This window comes from Mandrillus leucophaeus, unplaced genomic scaffold (genome assembly GCF_000951045.1).
Source record: "Mandrillus leucophaeus isolate KB7577 unplaced genomic scaffold, Mleu.le_1.0 Scaffold71, whole genome shotgun sequence".
NCBI lineage: Eukaryota > Metazoa > Chordata > Mammalia > Primates > Cercopithecidae > Mandrillus > Mandrillus leucophaeus.
In genome coordinates this window covers 3,275,107-3,288,219 of record NW_012107697.1, presented here as the reverse complement: position 1 = coordinate 3,288,219, position 13,113 = coordinate 3,275,107, and the positions used below count along the sequence as shown (strand labels likewise).

Sequence of the window (13,113 nt, the reverse complement as noted above, 5' to 3'; positions counted from 1 at the left end):
GACAGAGCGAGACTCCGTCTCAAAAAAAAAAAAAAAAAGAAATATCTCCAAAAGAAGAGAGAGACATGGACAAGATGTCCTCTCAGGAATTCAAAGCAGGAATATCAGGACCCCCTCAATGTCTGGGGGGCTATGGTTTCATTCCTCTCTTCCAGAGAGGTGAGGGATGGAGCCAGTACAGACAGAGGTGCAGACCCTAGAGGCCACCTAGCCCACCGCTTCATTTCATTCCTGCACTACCCATCTCCTTCTATTACGATGAGGAAATTCAAGTCCTGGGCACAAGTGCATGCAGGACTTAATGATGGACTTTGAAAATTATACACCATCACACAAATACAGTTCAGACTTGCTCTGTCATTTAATCATAAAAAGGGAGGGAGTGTGTGTGTATGTGTGTGTGTGTGCACGTGTGCACACATGCTCACACATGTGCTTCATCTAGAGATGATTGTCAGCTGGACATGGTGGTTCACACATGTAATCTCAGAATTTTGAGAGGCCATGGTGGGAGGATTGCTTCAGGCCAGGAGTTCGAGACCAGCTTGGGCAACATAGCAAGATCCCGGCTCTACAAAGAGATAATTTTAAAAAATTAGGCATAGTGGTGCACACCTGTAGTCCCAGTTACTCCAGAGGCTGAGACAGGAGGATCACTTCAGCATAGGAGTTCAAGATTGTGGGGAGCTGTGATCACCCTACCATACTCTAGTGTAGGTGACAGAGTGAGACCCTGTCTTTTTTTTTTTTTTTGAAACAGAGTTTTGCTCTGTCTCCCAGGCTGGAGTACAGTGGCGCGATCTCGGCTCACTGCAACTTCCGCCTCTTGGGTTCAAGCAATTCTCCTGCCTCAGTCCCCTGAGTAGCTGGGATTTCAGGCGTCCACCACCACATCTGGCTAATTTTTTGTATTTTTAGTGGAGACAGGGTTTCACCATCTTGGCCAGGCTGATCTTGAAGTCCTGACCTCATGATCCACCCGCCTCGGCCTCCCAAAATGCTGGGATTACAGGTGTGAGCCACTGCGCCTGGCCGAGACCCTGTCCTGAAAGAATAAAATAAATAAAAACGGTTGTCAAGTACTTCCTAGATTTCTCCTGTCCTCTCTGCCATTTTAAGAATAGTTTTATTAATATTTGGACTGAAAAATCACACTTACCCCTAAAAGTCTTCTGCCCATTCCTACCTGGAACCTCACCTCTCAGTTGCCATTTCCAGCTTGTTTTCTTGGGGAGGCAGCAGGGTCTCATTCTTTCTTTGGGACCTTATGAGAATCACTACCCTCCTGTGCCTCAGTTGTGCTTCCCTCTAAAATCACGTCCGTGCCTTCCGAAAGCCATGCAGAAAATCGCCAGGGTTAGGTGGGGAGACTTTCTGCAAAGGGTCCCCAAACAGCTGACTCGCCTCTGAGGTCCTGCTGCGGGGTGGGGCTGACGTTAGTCATTCCTCCTCCTAGACAAGACAGTGGAGGCCAGGGAGGAAGGGCAACAAGAAGGGCTGACAAAGCCCAGTCCCCTCCCTCATCTCTAGCTTCCCCCTTTCCCCCCTGGGCTTCCCTCTTGGAGTCTTTCCTTCACAGATCTCTAAGCAGAGCAAAGGTGCCAAGGCACTTGCTCTATAGTCATCTGGGCTTGAAGCCCCACCCCCTGCCCCTGGCCCTACCCCTGCCAAATGACAACTGAGCCTAAGGGATATGGGGGTGGGGAGTTGGGGGTGGGTGGGAACTGCGGTTCCTTGGACTAGATTAGTCTATCTGTGGGGAACTTGGCTCCCCTCTGGCCCCTCTGTGCCATCCTCCATAATTTTGCTACCATTGTCTTGTCTTTTTTTTTTTTGAGACCAACTCTCGCTCTGTCGCCCAGGCTGGAGTGCAGCAGCGCCATCTCGGCTCACTGCAACCTCCACCTCCTGCATTCAAGTGATTCTCCTGCCTCAGCCTCCCGAGTAGCTTGGATTACAGGCACGTACCATCATGCCTGGCTAATTTGTGTATTTTTAGTAGAGATGGGATTTCACCATGTTGACCAGGCTGATCTTGAACTCCTGACCTCAAGTGATGAGCCACCGTGCCCGGACAGTTACCATTGTCTTATGTCCTCTGTCCCTGGTTCTCCACGTTGACTCCCAGTCTTCCTACCACCATCTTTAGGTAGAAAGTCACTAGAAAGACTCAGGCTTAGTTCTGTCATTCTCTAGGTATGGGAGCTTGGGAAAAGTAGCTAAGGTTCTTTCTCATCACCAGCCTTCATTTCTCCATCTGTGAAGTGGGCTAATAGTACTTACTCTCATAGAGTTGTTGTAAAGGCCAAATGCATGAAGTATTTGAGAACACCCTTACAGACATATGTTGTCACTGTTATCCAGGCAGTCATGAATTCCTGCACTAGAAGGACAACTCCTTGAGGACAGGGGTGCTCTTCATCTGAGCCCAGGATCTGCCACCAAGTCATTCTCCAAAGATGTCAGTTATACAACTACAAGCTAAGTCAGAGAAGAGGATCAGAGCCCAAACAGAGAAGACAGCTGTGGGTGTCAGAGGAGAAAAGACTGAAAGGGAAGCTGGAAAGAAAGGAATGGGGAGAAAACCAGAAAAAAGGATGGAGAGAGAGAGAGCTCAGAGCTGAGGAAACCTGCACAAAAATGCAAGATCTGGAAACCGATGGAAAGAATTGTGAAAAGCAGAACTGTGCACACATCCTTTAAAATTCAGCCCTTAGAGATTATCTAGTCCAAACCCCGACTCTGTGGGGAGGAAAATAAAGGTCCATGTGGGGAAACGCTTGCCAAGATAATACGTAGGGAGCTAATGGCAGACCCAGGATAAGAGTCTGGTAGAGTCAGACAAGGCCAAGTTTGATTTCTGGCTATAAGGTGTGTGATATTGGGTAAGTTAGTTTCTCACTCTGAGCTACGGTTTCCTCATCACTGAAAATGGGGTTAATCATGTCTCTATCTCATAGCCTTATTGTAAGAATTAAATGAGATGCTGTAAATAAAGTTGCCTACATGTGCCTGCTGTGGGAGGAGGCTCTGTGAATGTTATGGTCTCCCTCCTTCTTCTTGACCCTCTGTTCTTTCCTCCTGTATGATTGAGGCAATGATGTGACCAGCATGGTCAAAAGTCACAGGGTTAGCCACATCTGTACTTGGGGGTTGTCAGTTACAGACCGGGGGGCTTTTGAAGTGTGGGTAAGGCTATATTCTCATCAACCACCTAATTGAGAACAGAAAAAAATTGTTGTCAGCCTCAAGAGTGGAGAAAAGTCCCAGCGCGGTGGCTCATGCCTGTAGTCCCAGCTACTTGGGAGGCAGAGGCAGGAGAATCCCTTGAGCCAGGAGTTCGAGGCTGCAGTGGCCATGACTGTACCACTGCACTCCAGCCTGGGCGACAGAGGGAGAAACTGTCTCAAAAAAGGAAGTGGAGGAAAAGTAACAACAGTTAAGGAAGCAATAGGTAGGAAGGACAGAAAAGCTGATAGTTCAGAAATCTAGAAAGAGGAAAGAGTGCCGAACAGGGACTCTGAGCTTTGGCTGGTCCCTTGTGCTGCTGCAAAGACATTCTGAGCTCTCGGGCAGCTTATTCTTCATCTATGCCTCGGCTTCCTCACAGGCCAAAGAAAGGAAAAGATGTGCCACCCGGCCAGGTCTCCACCAGCCAAGGAGGTCTGTGTCTGGCCCTGAGAATGCTCTCCTGGGCATTCCTGACCAGTGCAGATGGGGAAATTTACCTCCCTTTCCCAGTTCCTACCCCCAGTACCCCTTGGGGATTTCACACAGCAAAGGGGGTGCTTTCAGGGAGCCGGGGCTTTCTAACTCGCCTTTGTTTATAGTTCCTTTAAAACCCAGAGACAAACCACCCCTTAATTCATGCACTACTAAGAAGGTGAATCTGCCTTTTAAAATCCAAAGGAAGCCATTAAACCAGGTTGGTAACCATTGTGACTCATAATAAGCTTTCTTCTGTAAAAAAATGAGTCAGAACGACTTTCCAGGAAGTTTGGTTACTTTAATTAGCCACCTCTTTCTTCTTGCCCTTAAACACATGCAGTAATTTGAAGATCACCTAAGTATTGATGCTACCAGCCAGGAGCCCTGAAGTGAAAGATCTACTGGTGGTGGTAAAGTTCCAGACATCACGGGCTCCTTGGAGCTGAACAGGCATCTGTGCAGAATCCTTTCCTAAATGGTGAAGGGAGCAAACCAACCTTCCGGGCTGACGCACTGGCCTGAGTAAAGCGGGGAATGAGCCAGAAGTACTCAGCAGCGAAGCCCATCTGTATATTCCAGAATCTTAATGACGATCACAGCTGCCATGTGCCAAGCACTGTTCTAAGGAATTGAGACACCATCTCAAATAACTCTCAACCCACTCTCTAAGTTGGGCATTAATTTTCCCCCTTTACAAAAAGGACAAGGATAAATTTTCAGGTCATGCAGCCAGTAAGCAGTGGAGCTGCAAATTTTATCCCAGGTCTGTTTGATTCTAGATCCATACTCTTCAAAGGTCATCCGTTCCTACCTCTTAGGGAGGCAAAGTGGCTGGTCTAAGGTCATATATTGAATTGGCGGTATCCCTGGATAAGAGACAGATTCTGAAGGTCTTAGCCGATGTCTGGATTCTTTCTCTCTTAACCTACTTTATATATAGCTCCCAGATAGGAAGTCAGAATTTGCTCAGATTGACCGTAACACACTAACCCTCCTAAGCCCCAACAGGATCTGAACTCCCTGCCTTTCCTGGCTCCTCTTTCAGGGTTCTGTGTGGCTCATTCTCACTCCTAACACTATTACCCTGACTTGGTCACAGTAACAGAACACCAGTGCAAGTTGGTTAGGTGTGGTCTTCTTCCCATGTGGACACTCCCTTAGCTGTGTCCCCACACACCTGGGCAATGGGCCCCAGGTAAACAGAGTTGACTCCAGTCAGCCTGCTTCCAGAAAAGGGCAATCCAGCTTCTCTGGCTCACGGCTCCTGGGCTGATTTTTCTCTAGGGAAGGGTGTCAGTGTGGGGACTGTGTCTATCGCTCTGTGGCTGAACTAAGTTTAAAGTCTTGCTCAGGTATTTGAGATAAAAGGGAATCTTCTTCTCAACTGGGAAGAACAGATGCCCCTCTCCACAGACCCTTAGTAAAAGATACTCTGCTAAATAATCAATTGAAACATAAGTGTGACCGGCCCACATTCTCCTTGGTCTAGCTGCCTCTGTACATACGCACAGCAAACTAGAAAGATTGTAGTTTGATGTGTATTGCTACCTGTGCAAGGAAACACTGTTTCAGTATTAAACTGGGAAGCAGAAAAGTTTATGGCAAATGCATACTGTGGATGCCCTCCCCACCAAGATCCCCAATTATCTTGTCCCTGACAAGAATCTCATAGCTTCAAGAATGGAACTAGACTGCTCTAAAAGATTTGAAAAAGATTTTAGCTCTGGGGGACATTGATTCTCTTCCACTTCTAATTTCTATGTCTCTAATGATCCAGATGAAAGACTAATTGAGGTCTGGTTGGAATGCTATTAAAGTTATTTGGTGGTGTTACAATTTATACTCATCTTTAAGTTCTTTTTAATTATATGGAGCTTTCAAAGCAAGGCTTGGACTATGGAGGTAAAAATAGAGAGCTATGAAACTTTCTTTTTTAATTCTTCTTTGTTCCTCTCACCCTTTTTTGACATGGTCCAGCCTCAAACTCCTAGGCTCAAGGAATCCTCTCACCTTGGCCTGCTGACTAGCTGGGACTACTGACATCCTTTCTCTTCTTTACAAAGCAAAGTCATCTCCAGGCACCAAGTCTTCCTCTCTGAGCCTATTTGCCACCCACATGCACATTATTTGGAAGGGTAACATTTGTACACAGGCCTCTTTGGTTAGTGCCTTGAGGAGCACTATGGAGGTATCTGGGGCTAAAAGGCCCTGGTTCCCATCTAAGAAAGACAAGTTCTGCCTCTGCCAGTCACAGCAGTTGGGAACACAGCTGCTCCCGCACCTTTTTGGTTTTGTTCTGTTTTAAAGTATCTGGTCTCTTCCTAGCCTAGTTCCAGAGGTTTTGTTCCACTGAGGACCAATATCTACGGTTCAAAGGCTCCAGAATCATATCCCATGTCCTCAGGGAATTCACTTAGTTCCTAAGACCTAGCTTTAGGGTCTGGTTGGCTGAAAGACCAAGCGAGAAGAGATACCAGTTGTTCAACAATTCCCAACAACTCTCTTCCCCCCACCCCCTGCATTCCTGCTCCATCCCCTGGAAGAGAAGACCTTACCTGGCTCCACCTGGCTGAGAGTGTTGCGAGCATCCGTGGAATCAGCTACATCCCCACTCATCTTGATATCTGCAGGGAAAACACAACTGATTTTAATAACAGGTCACAATTTTTCTTGCTATGACATATGTGGCTTTAACTAAATAGCAAAGATGAATGTGTAATTACAACAACCATCAGACTTTCAAATTCCTGATTCCCGAACATACAACCATTAGAATATTCATAAGCTTGGGGGCACGGATCCCCTCCTCCCATGCTCGCCTCCTCTCCTTGCCTTTCTCTTCCCCTTTCCCCGGTGCCACTGCAGGGTCTCTCACCTTTTGCATCATTCATGGCCACTTGCTTCTATCACCAGGACTCAGTTGGTAAAAATTTAACAAGGGGGTGGAGGGGACACTTCCCATTTCCAACACTCGTTTCCTTTGGGATCTGAGGAATTTATTTTATTTTTAAATAGTGAAAGAATTATCCCTCCCCTCCTGCCTCCCCAGCTCTGTTTCCCTTAATAACCCCATCCTGGAAGGTAAGAGTGCCCTTAAACCAAGGTTCGCCCTTCTCACCTTTCTTCCCAGGTCCTGCCTGGGTTCTCTGGTCTCAGAGGTCAGCCCACTGTCTGGGGATCAAGCCCTAGCTCCTGTGCTGTTCTCCTTGGAGACCCTGTCCTTTGGGGATCCTTACCTTCTCTCCTATTCCTTCAACTGGCTCAGTGAGAAAGGGATGGCAGCGGGTCAGTGCCCCACAGAAAGAATACCTACACCAAGCCCCTGGCTCAGTCCCCGAGTCCTGCTGGTCCAGCATCTCTGCCCTGCTTCATTTCAATAAATTAAACATTTACCCTTAACAGACAGCTGCCACCACCTATGTGGGAGGCCCCTAAGTCTCCTCTTGGGGTTAGCAAGGGGAAGAAAAGAGGCAACTTTGAACCAACTCACTCTCTCTCTGCTCCTCTCCTTATTAAACCACCCAAAGACTGAAGCCTTAAAGACAGAAGAATATTTTATTCAAATCATGTTGACCCCCGCCCTCCCCCTTCTCTGGGGCAGCACTTTAACTCTTTCGAACCAGATAAAGTCTTGGTGAGCCAATTTGCATACTTGGCTCCTCAGCCAATCCCAGTCAAGCAGGCAGTCTTAATTTGCATCAGGTAATCAGGCAGTTGGCAGTCTGGATGCCCAGGTCTGGAGATGATCAGGATGAGGAAAAAGGGTAGACCTGTGCCCCAGGGAAAGAGGGGAGAAAACCTACTTTTTCTTTTTTGTGTGTGTGAGGAATAATGTGTGTGGCTCCGGCCGAGGTATACACCACCTCCGGAGCGTGGCAGTTTCGATGCCAAAACAAGCCAGAGATGGGGGATCCAAAGATTTAGAGCCTAGAATACCCCAGAAGTAGGGGAGAAAGTAAGGAGTCACTGTGGTTTAAGGAATTTTTCAAGACCAGCCAAATTGAGGGAAGACTCCAAGGTAAACACTCAGAGCTCCATGGAACCCTCCCCAGACAATCTACACTGCACTCTGTGGTCAGTCACAGAGCTCTAAGGAAGACCTGCCACCTTACCCCACCCCGCCACCTCCTAGTGCATGGCGTTTAGGGAGGCATTTCTTGAGCCTCACCTCGATCCGCCCTGCTGCAGTCTCAAACTCTCTGTATAGTTTGCCACGCATGAATATGCAGAATAACTACTGTGGACCACCCAGACGTTTGCAAAGGGCTTCTGCTGCCACTGGCCTTCTGTTAAAATGGAGAAATGGGCTCCCCTGTCCCACCCGTTAAGTACTATCCACCTGGAGCTGGGCATTGCCTAACGCAGATCTGCTCAGCTCATACTTCACCGTGAGGGTTCTTCAACAGTGCTGAGAAGTGGCCCTGAGTCAGAGACTGCTGGAAAGGTGCAGAGGAAGTTCCCCCCACTGGTGGTTTCAATTTGCTTCATCAGCACCAGGATTCAGGGCATGGGATTTGGCATCAGACAAACCTGGATTAATCTCAGTGCTATCACTAACTAGCTGGGGGACCCTAGCCACATACTCGAATGTGAATTTTCTCACCTGAAAATGAGAATAATGATACACACTTCCCAGGGTTTTTGTGAGGATTAAATGAAATACTGAATGAAAACTGCCAGGGAAAGAGTTCAGGCACAAAGTAAGCACCTAACAAATGAACTAATTAAACAGACATGTAGGCTTAGGTGCTAGTCCCCTTCCCTTCCTGCCTTCTTCTCATGCCCCTCCATTAATCCCTTGCCCCATTACAAGGAATAGCTTTGGTTTTCTGTCTCAGCCACCATTGTAATTTGTCCTTTATCTGGGAAACCATTAGCATTCTCCAAATTGTAACTTCATAGAAAAAGTGTTCATGAGGATAGGAAAAAGTTAAGAGGCAGTGATGCTGGGAGGATGACCAGAGTCTCTGAATCAACTGATTTCAAACTCCTGACATTTAAGAAGGTAATTCTTTAGCTAAACTGTAATCTTATGCCTAGAACCCAAATTCTCCTCCAACACCCATTCTCCACATCACCTTCATCAAATACACACAGAAGCTCTCATTCATGCTTTAAGTTAGCCTAAACTTTAGTCTTAATCATGCCTAAAAAATAACTTTTAAAGGCATCAACTCCCTCCCCTCCTCATCTGCCATGATGTCTACTCATCTGATGTATTCATTATGGGAGCAACAAGGTGGCACTTCAGGATTGGAGGGGCAGGGTGAGATGACCTGTCAAGCCTCTTCTTGAGTCCCATAGGATGCTAAGACACTGAGAACCTGTTCCTGTTGGGTAGGAGGCTCAGGCTGATGGGTGGGACGAGCTTTTGGGTCTCAGCCTAAAAATGGGCCAACACCGAAACTCCCTGAGACGCTGTAACCCTTCACCTGTCGGACAGCACTTGCCAGGGGTGAGTGAGAGAGGTGTGGGGTGGGGCCAGGCTCCTCTGTGTTATCTCAGCCAGAGACTGAGTAGGCTCCTTGCCATCACTCCCTTCCCTGGGGAGGCTCAGCTGCTCTATGTAAGAACCCAGACACCAGCTGCAGACCCTTACCTGCCCTACTCAGCACCATCACACCCTGAAGTTAGTCTTGGCTTGTCCAGGAGCGGCCCCTCCTTAGACATCTGAACTCCCGGGAGGAAAGCTCGAGAGGCAGCGGTCCCCCCAGGCTGCAGGCTGAGGGTACTGGACCTCCTGGGACCAGGCTACTCTGGGAAAGCAGAAGCCACCTCTCTCCTAGCATCCATCTTCATGTTCTTAGAAGGACGGGAGCTCCCTCTGGCTCCTCCCTCACATACCTGCTGATGGTGGCGCTTCCACCGGGAGACTTCAAAGGACCCACCAGCCCCACTTCTGAGCCAGCCAAGGCTCCAACTCTCCACCAGAGGAGACTTCTCTCATTTCTTCTCAGTCCCACCATCAGGCCTTCCAACCCAAATGCTATTCCTGAGCTCCAACTGGCACCTGTCTGTGAGACTCAGCCCCTCTTTCCCAACCTTGGTGGGGAACAGCTCACAGTGAGGAGAAAGGCAGAGAAAGAGACACCTGGGGCAAAGCAGGTGTGCCCCCGCCAGCTGGCTTCCCACTGTTTTCCTTTGTCTCTTATCTGCCTCCCTAGCTGGCCGCCTCTGGCCTACTTCTCTGCCTGTTTTTAGTCAGGGAGCAGGGAGCCCTTCCTTGCCTCAGAGCCCCTGTGTCTTGTGACCTTCTGCCTGCTCAGGTCTTTGTGCTTCCAGGTGAGAGATGTTCTATAAAGTACAAGGTGCGAAGGCTCCAGACAGACCTGAATCATGGCTCGTACCCAGGTTATCAGAGCAAGACAATGGGGTTGACTTGGCTGGCCCCAGTGCGAGTGGAGCCTTTAGAGTGGGGGACCTGGGAGCAAGCCTATGCTCTAATTTGTGTGCTCCTGTTCCTCCTCCTTCCCCCATCCAAACTCCTCCAGTAAATCAATTAAGGAGGAGACCCCAAGGGCCCAGCCCCGGGAATTCACAGGGGAAGCGCTGGGAATCAAGGTCAGTAGGATATAGGATTACCGTGGCGGGGGAAAACGGGACTCAAAAGAGACCACATTTCCCAAAGAGGATCTTGGACTAAGGGACCCTAGAGAGGGACCCATAATGAGATATTCCATAGATGGAAGAGTGATCCTCCTTCACAGACCCCGCAGCAGAGTGCGCACTGCAAGACCCTACAAAGAAGATCTTGAACCATAAAGGCCACCAGGAGGACCCAGCAAAGAGAGCTGTCCAATAGAGACCCAGTCAGAGAGAGGGGACAGAAAGTCCCAAACTCAGAGACCTCTGGAGGTGCCACTGAAGGGGAACCCTCAGACACTACAGAGGGGCCAAGACCCGGAAACTGCACAGGGAGGCCAGGTAGCCCTGAGCGGGGAGTGGGCTGGGGAGGAAACAGGCAAATGGAGAGAGATGAATTGGGGAATCTACCCCAGTTCTGTGGAGACCCTGCCTTGAGGAGTCGCCGCACCTGGGGTTGAGCTCAGTCCCCCCATGTGTTGGGAATCCCTGCTCACAGGGACAGGGTGGAGAAGGTGTCTGGGCTTCTGAGAAGCATCAGCCAGGAGCTCACCCCCGGGAAGGCATAGGGGGCTTGGCCCTCTCTCCACCTCATCCTCTGGTGCTCTCTGCTCTCTGCTATATCCTCTGAGGCCCTGGGCTGCCTCCCTGCTGGGTCCCAACTGTCCCACCCCACCCCCCACTTCTGCAGAATGGGAGCCTCCAGTAGACAAGGAGGTGGAAAACCCCCAGGAAGTCTGTGATCTTGATGCTAAAAAACCTCCCATCCACTGCTAAGCCCACCTTTCTGAAGAGCCTTGCTCCCATTCAAACCCTGGCCTTCTCTGCGGGAAGTGAAGGGGAGAGTACCTACCCGGGACCTGCCCAAGGTATGCCCAGTTTAGAAACAGATTTTCCTCAGACTCTGGATGACACCCAGTTGGATGGTTTCTTCCGCCTCACCTAGCCCTTCTGGCACGTCCTGGGGAGCCACTCAGCGCCAACATCTCACTGCCAGCCTGCCTCTCACTCAGCCCTGCCAGGAAACAGCATCTGGGGAACTGGGCACTCAAGGTTCCTCCCTCCAGGCACTCACTGATGCTTGTTTTCAGGCTAGGGAGGCCTCAGACCTGCTCTGCTTCTTGGGGTGGGTCTGGAGAATTGCCTCCTCCCTACTCTGCCAGAAAGGAGACCAGGTAACAATATTTCCATCAACAGCCCCCAAATCCTAAAGAAAGATCACTGGGTCCTGCCCACTTTGACAGTAAGTTGCTAGGTTAGAAATGGCCGGGTCAGGTACTGCTTTCTTCACCTGTTCTTTGCTCAGGCCCTGTGACCTCCAGAAGGCCCACCCTAACTCCAAGTCCCAAGCCAAGCCCAACCTGGCTGCCTGGCAGCTCCTGCCTTAGCCCAGCTGTGGAAGGAGGAACAGCAAGGTGAATGGAGCGGCTGGGTTCACTCCATGCCCACCTCTCATTCATTCATGCAGGGAAGCCTGACTCCCGGCAAAGCATTTGCATCTCCTAGATTTCCACCCCTTAGGGAAGGAAGGCATGGGACATGGAACCTAGAGGATGTGTCTGTCACCATCCCCTCTCAAACACATGGGGTATGGCCCCTGCCCCAGGGGCACCTCTGTAATTGCCCTACCTCACCCACTTCTCCTAAGCCCCCCAACCACATAAATGTCCGCTTTGCCTCAATTTCACACATATGCCCGGACACCAGCACCCGGCATGTGGACATACACATTTCCCTCACTTATGCACTCCCAGGTCCACACCCCTGACTGAGTGAGTGAACCACCCATCCCTGCAACCTCCTGAGACTATGACAGTTCAGCACACCGACATCCCACACAACTGCCACTCCCCAGACCGGGGGCTTCGAAGCCCTCCCGCCCTCCACCAGCTCCCACCCTTTTTCTTTTCCAGGGTTTCTTATCCCAGATCCCCTCCCTTTAGTCCGCAAACACTGACCGGCGCCCACCCCAGGACAACCCGCTATCCACACCGCCCTCTCCTGGCCGCTGGGAAACAAGCCCCCCTCCCCGACCAGAACGCTGTCCCTCTCCTTCACCCCTGCCCACACGCAGTGACACCTGTCAGAGCTCATTTCCTCCGCCCCTCACCTGTGTGCATGGACTCCAGATTCACCATCCTGCCCCAGGCGGGGCCAAAGCCAGCGCCCCCCCAGGTCCCTCGCGACTGCCCCAGCCGGGCCCCCTGCGAAGCCAGGGTCTCCTTCCTCCAGCCCCCGGCCGCCGCCACCGCGGGAGCCGCTGCCGGAGCCGTCGCCGCCACTGTCGCGCGCTCCGCTGCTCCGGCCCGGGCAACACTCGGCGCCGCCAGGATTGCCACACTCCCCAGGTGAGCACGCGGCGCGGGGCGGGGGCCGCCGGCCACGCCCCCTGGCAGGAGCCCCGTGCCTGGCCCCGGGCCCATGCAAAGCAGCGATTTGCATACATGGAGCTGGCGACCTGGGGAGGGGGCCGGGGGTGCTGCCGGGGCGGGTCTTGATCCTGCGGAACACCTGCCTGCTCCAACCCGGCCTAGCAGCACCTCCTAACCGCGCCCGGAGTGGCGCGAACTCCTAGTCCTGCTCGCCCTTTTTAGGAAGCCCTGGCGTGTTCTCCAGCCTGAGCTCGAGCTTCCTTCTGGACAGATTCCGAAGTGTAAGCGCTGCAAAGAAGCTGGAGTGTTTGGAGAAGTCGGGGATCTGCTGGAAAGAATTCGGTTTTGGACTCTCACCTCTCAACCGCTTACCAGCAGTGTGGCTGGGACACGGTTCTTCACCTCCCGGAGCTCATTTAACTCATCTGTAAAACAGTGCAGGTGCTAATCG

The 13,113-nt window shown here is 50.8% G+C and overlaps 1 protein-coding gene across 4 annotated transcripts in view; it reads right to left on the bottom strand.

Annotated features, from left to right (window-relative positions):
* POU2F3 (POU class 2 homeobox 3) overlaps positions 1–12,572 on the bottom strand; it is an 82,360-nt gene extending 69,788 nt beyond the window's left edge. For 2 of the 4 annotated variants that reach the window (XM_011964964.1, XM_011964963.1), the window contains exons 1-2: positions 12,401–12,513; positions 6,264–6,332 (exon numbers count right to left, since the gene is read on the bottom strand). Coding sequence is in view for 1 of the 4 variants with exons in the window: in XM_011964961.1 (XP_011820351.1) it covers positions 6,264–6,332; positions 12,401–12,428 (97 nt within the window). In the remaining 3 variants the exon portion in view is untranslated. Of the gene's footprint in view, positions 1–6,263; positions 6,333–12,400 lie in introns of all 4 variants that reach the window. The other 2 variants (XM_011964961.1, XM_011964962.1) reach the window with 2 other exon arrangements.
* Between the last annotated feature and the right edge of the window lie 541 nt (positions 12,573–13,113).